The sequence below is a fragment of the Camelina sativa genome, chromosome 19 (assembly GCF_000633955.1).
Source record: "Camelina sativa cultivar DH55 chromosome 19, Cs, whole genome shotgun sequence".
NCBI lineage: Eukaryota > Viridiplantae > Streptophyta > Magnoliopsida > Brassicales > Brassicaceae > Camelina > Camelina sativa.
Window position 1 is genome coordinate 6,727,771 of NC_025703.1, and position 5,625 is coordinate 6,733,395.

The 5,625-nt window shown below is 37.5% G+C and overlaps 2 protein-coding genes across 3 annotated transcripts; one reads left to right on the forward strand and one right to left on the reverse strand.

Annotated features, from left to right (window-relative positions):
• LOC104765214 (sm-like protein LSM1B) lies at positions 1,189-3,176 on the forward strand. Of its 2 annotated transcripts, XM_010488892.2 has the most exons (5): positions 1,189-1,632; positions 2,241-2,309; positions 2,403-2,518; positions 2,604-2,666; positions 2,799-3,176. In XM_010488892.2, exons 1-5 carry the CDS (start codon positions 1,572-1,574, stop codon positions 2,874-2,876), a joined length of 387 nt encoding a protein of 128 aa, XP_010487194.1. In that variant the 5' UTR covers positions 1,189-1,571; the 3' UTR covers positions 2,877-3,176. The 2 variants fall into 2 exon arrangements, with proteins under 2 accessions (XP_010487194.1, XP_019097094.1); XM_019241549.1 differs by lacking the exon at positions 2,799-3,176 and having other exon boundaries at positions 2,403-2,510; positions 2,604-2,662.
• Positions 3,313-5,625, reverse strand: LOC104765215 (exocyst complex component EXO70A1-like). Its single transcript, XM_010488894.1, has 2 exons — positions 5,540-5,625; positions 3,313-5,456 (listed from the first exon to the last, which is right to left on the reverse strand). The coding sequence occupies exon 2, from the start codon at positions 5,454-5,456 to the stop codon at positions 3,582-3,584; it is 1,875 nt and encodes a 624-aa protein (XP_010487196.1). The 5' UTR covers positions 5,540-5,625; the 3' UTR covers positions 3,313-3,581.

Below are 5,625 nucleotides of genomic sequence, written 5' to 3' on the forward strand. Positions count from 1 at the left end.
AAGCAGGAGGGAGGGAAACGCTTCGCATCGCCAACCGAGGTCCAGGATTCTGAGGATCAAAGAATAATTCCTCCTCTACCTGAGCCCGCAAACCAGACCGTTGACTCACTATCTGCCTGCCGTGTCACTTCTTCCGGCCGACAACGTCATTTTCAAAAACCTTCGCATTCTTTGCCTTCCAAATATACCATATAATCCAAGAAAAAGCTGAAACGAGTGACCCTTAGGGTCCGAATGGTAACCGCAGTTCTGGTTGTACGGGGAAAGCAATATTACAGTGTGGTACGGTTCAACTGCGGCACGTGCAGGAGAAATATATTTGCGGGACAAGTGCGGTTTGTACAAAATAAGCGGTACAAAATAATGTTTGATTGGTGAAAACAAAATTGCGGTTTTAGAATAAGCGGTACCAAATAATAAATAATTAATATAATTGTAAATTATTAATTGTTTTGTGTTAATGAAAAAATATTTCAAACTTTAAATACCAAAAATTATTTAAACTATCATGTAGATATATTTTATGCAAAACTAAAAACATTATTTATAATTTATTAACATTTGTGCTATTTACACATACATTTGTGCTATTTACAAAAAAGATATATATAAATATATTTATATATATATATATCTATATATTTGATCTCTTAGAATAATAATTCTATTAATAAATTAGTAACAATTTTGTAAATATTATTTAAAAATAAAAAAATATAACTAAGTTGGCTTTGTACACAAACTTTTACTATAATAAAATATTATATGCACTAATAATGAAATACATAACCTATTACTTGTATATGTGATTTTTGGAAAGATATATATACGTAACAAATTTTAGTAAACAAAAAAATAAAAATAAAAAGGTTTTGTCCAATGGTCAATTATTGTAGCGGATTTTTATTAAAACCGCTGAATAAAAGTAGGTTGAGATGTTGATGTGCCGTTCTGTGTAATATTACGCTTACAAATCTGCAAATCTTTTTTATTTCTTTTTTGTATTGAAAGCCGTAAATTGTTATATTTGATCTGAATGGTGTAAAAGATGTGGTTTTTACTTTATTCTTCTCCATCTATGTATTTTCGTAAATATGTTAACTAATTTGTTAATTTTGACCCGAATAAAAAAACTAATTTGTTAATAAAACTATCATCTAAGAGAAAAATAAAAAATAGATTCCTAATAGTATTGAATTGGGAAAGTGGTTGAAGTTTTATCGAGTTCGGACACTTTTAAAGCTCTCTCGCGTTGTTTCTTCGAATTTTCTCATCCAAAGTGCGCGATCGGATCTGGGTTTTATATTTTTTTTGACGAACCCGTGTCCCAATCTTCGATCTCGTGTCGAAAGTCTCAATCTTTTTTTTTATTTTCTTTATCTCTTTTTTTTCTCAATTTAAACCCTTTAGTCAAAACCCTAATTTCCGCCTTCCTGTCAAAATTACGACTCGTCTGCGTAGAGATATAGCCAATCCTATCTCTTCAGCTGAGACCATTATATCTATCAGTTTGTATTTTATAGAAAGACCGAAACTTTTCATCAATTTCAAGCGGATAGAGTCAGTGAGCGATGTCTTGGGCTGGTCCTGAAGAAATCTATCTTTCAACCTCACTCGCTAGTTATCTCGATAGTAATTTCCGTCTCCCTTCCCCTCTCTGATTTACAGATTTGTTTGAAGCGTTATGTATGTTTTTAAGGATACGGCTTGATGGATTTGAATGCATTTACGGAGCTTATTCTTGCAAACAATTCAGTGTTGGTTGCGTTTGAATTTGAGTTCTTAATTTTGATAATTAGGCTTTATTTCTGCAGCCCTTATTCAAAGCTTGTCAATTTTGGTGTTGAGTTATCGCAAAAGAGATGCTCTTTGGTTAATAGATTCTCAATCTTCAAAGCTTTTAGTTTTATATGTTGTGTCATATCTTTTAGCATGCATGAGATAAAATGTGATGGGATTGCTGGCTAACTCTTGATTCAACTTAAGAAGTAATCTATGTGGAATTTGATTCACTATCGGCTTAAGAATCCAAAATGCAAGTTCTTTTCGATATTGGTTCTTTATTTTTGAAGTTTCATGATCCTTATTTTGCTGACGTTTTTGGGATATGGGTTTAATTCCAAAACTCATTTGGATTTCTTTTTTTTTTTTGTCCAACCTAACTCATTTGGAGTTAGGTTTGCTTTTAACTATGAATCAATGTGCATCAGCTACTTATGGCTCTGCTCTTGACGATGCAGGAAAACTACTTGTGCTCCTTAGAGATGGTAGAAAGCTAATGGGAACACTCCGTTCTTTCGATCAATTTGGTATTCACTTTTCTTTTCATGCTCTTAAATTTATGATATTGTTGATGGGAGAGAGAGATTTAAACCATACTTTTGTTCGTTGTATATACATAGCTAATGCGGTTCTAGAAGGTGCATGTGAAAGGGTAATTGTTGGTGAACAATACTGTGACATTCCTTTAGGCCTCTATGTTATCCGTGGAGAGAATGTTGTTCTGATTGGTGAGCTGGTAAGACTTCTACTTGCTTTTATTTTTGTTATCTCACATTGTGTTTTCCAGATCACTGAGTTAAGCCTTAAACCATGTGTGTTAGGACACGGAGAGAGAAGAGCTTCCTCCACATATGATTCCCGTGTCAGAGGCAGAGATTAAAAGGGTAAGGCATCACATCACTTGTGCTAACTTTCACATATATGTAACAAATTGAGAAGGAAAATTTGATTCATATGTGATGTTGTGTGCGTACTGATGTTATGGTTTTGGGGGTTTTTTTTTTGTGTTGGTTTAGGCGCAAAAGGTGGAGAGGGAAGCGAGTGAGCTGAGAGGAACAATGAGGAAGAGAATGGAGTTTCTTGACTTTGATTAAACCAGATTGTGTCCCCATTCATTCTTGGCTTGATGCTCTGCTTTGGCTCGCAAGTTTTATGATGAGCCTTTTTGGTGTGTTAGATTTAGGGGATCGACGCAAGTCTTATGTTTCATTTTGGAAGAATATGCAAAAAATAATCTGTGTACTTCTGTCTCTTCGGATCTGTTTTACCTTTTACCTTTTCAGAAGAAAAATATTTAGCATTTTGTATGCCTGATCTTGGAATTGTCCAATTGGGTAGAGAGATTGGATGATTTCTTATCAAAATCAAGATATAAGAATAAAACTTTCTCGTTTTGAGTTTCAAGAAAACTTCACCGTTGGCTTAAACACTTGCAAACAAAGGTGCTTGCCTATAAGCTCTGCCTCCCAGGATGGAGACAATCTATGCAAGAAGAACTACAACCAAACTGCACAAACAGAAACGAAAATGGAGCAAAAGACTAAAAGACGTGTGACACATTGCAAAATTTACATGGTACTTGTTGGTTCAGTGACCAATCAGGACTCTGGTTAAAAGAAGACATATAGCACAAACAACAACACACAAATATATGTTTACCTGGAGATTATTCCATCGGGTTTGAAACCTTGTGAACAACAATTCAAAGAATGGGTCTATTCTATGACATCCTAAAGTGGGACGTGGCTGAAATAAAATATAAAGTAAGAAAGAAGATGAATTTTCGTGTTAATCTTCATTTATCGCCTCCTCAAGTGTGGTGGTGTAGTATATCCTTCGAAGAAATCTAGAACGATGGTCTCGATATCTTCAACTGAGTATTTCAAGTAGTTCTCGGGGTGTCTCCCACTCTCTATATGACCCCTGAACCTTCCAAGAAACGATCTATAAGCCGGGATTAGATGCTCGGATAGAGATATTCGGAGTTCCTCTCTAAGCTGAGCATCTGGAACAGACCATGTGGACTGAGTCCTGTGAACCTCTTCGAACATTGTATTGAATGCCTTAAACCTCTCTCTCAGTGCACTTCTTGATACACCTGAGGAGAAACTCCCACTCACATGTAACCCTTCATCTCTCAGGCTGTTCAGTACTCTGACCCATGTAGCTCTCTGGTAGTTTGTAGCAGCATGTCTAAATATCCCAGTGAGTTTCCTTAAATAATGGTCCCCAATCATTTCCCTTAGCTCAGGTGACCTTTTCACTTTCTGAACGATGTAATGGATGTTGTTCATGATAAATATGTGAGCTAGAGATGTGTCTCTATAGTGTTTGGACTTCTCTTCTAAGTTGAAATGCAAGACCACAATCAACCAAATCAAATGCAAATCCAATGGAGATTTACTCTCTAACTCAGTGAAATCCATATCCGGTGTGTTTGGATCAGAGCCAGTAGAAGAAGGATTCGACATGATAAGATCATCCAGGGTTTGCTTATAATCAGAGATCATAACAATGTAGTTCATCACATACCTCGTCAACGGATGAATCGTACCTCCAGGGACAGGAACTATAGAAGGTTCACGAAGAACAGCATTCTCAAACTCGGAGAGTATACCTCTAGCAGCTTGCGCTAGTCTAGACTGAATCTCAATGGCTTGAACCCTAATAGTATCTGATGAATCAGAGTCAAAGATTGCTTCTATATCAGGCAACATATCAGTTAAAGCATCATGTAAATCAAGAATCTTGAAAAGCTTCTCAGGTGATCTTCTACTAATGCTAACAGCTTCAGGGAAAGTGAAAAGTCTCAGAGCAGAAGCCTTCACTGTCTCCATGAAACAAGTCTCATCCATGGCCGTGCATATGCCATCAAACAGCTGCTCACAAAGCCTCTTCTCACTGGAGAACACAACTCTGATACAGACCTTAGCTGCACGGATCCATTGTCTGATCTTTCCAACAACAGCTTCCCAGTCAAGCCTCTGCACATCTCCGATGCTAATCTTGACAATACCAAGCTGCTTAAATATGGTTTCCATGGCTGACTTGCGAACAGTACCGTAGACTTGGATACATTCACGAGAGTAACCGGCGGCGACCATCCGCTGAACAATCGATCTTAGATCAGAAACTGCCTCAGGAGAAATCAGATCCATTTCTCGTATACTGCTTGTGGATCTGTAACTGCTTCTCCTACGAGTTAACCGGCTTGAACCGGAACCACCTGGCGAGTTCAACTCTTCTTCCTCGGTCGCAGTAGTTACGGAGCTGTCATTTCCACATAACGACGGAGAGACTGATGACGATGATGACTCCTCGAGAAAAAGCGAATCAGGCTCGAATACAGTTGTGTGGGAGAGAAGAATGTTACGGAACTCGTCTTCGAGTCTAGCCATGGCGATTTGGATAGCTGAGTTAGCTTTGACCTCGTTGTCATCAACAGCGGTTGCGGCGGCGGAGGAGGAAGAGGAAGAAGAGAAGGAGATAGAAGATAAGGAGCGTTGGATTTCATCAACGGCTCGAAGGAAACGATCAACTTCATCACGATCGCTTTGGAAAATCATCTTACCTCTAGCTTCCTCAGAAGCCGCAGAGTCCCACCGGAGTATTATCCTCTGCGCCGTCTCTAACTTCGAATCATCGGAATCTAAACTATTCTCCGGCGGTTCCATCTTTAACAAAAATATCAATCAATCAGACAACAAAACAAAAAAATCAAAAAGACAGAAGTTGAAAACCAAAAGAATCAACTAACCTCTACACCGATTCAAATTAGGTCTTCTTCTTGTTATTCTTCTCAGATGAATGAGATTGGTTCAATTTTTTTTTTTTTTTTTTTTT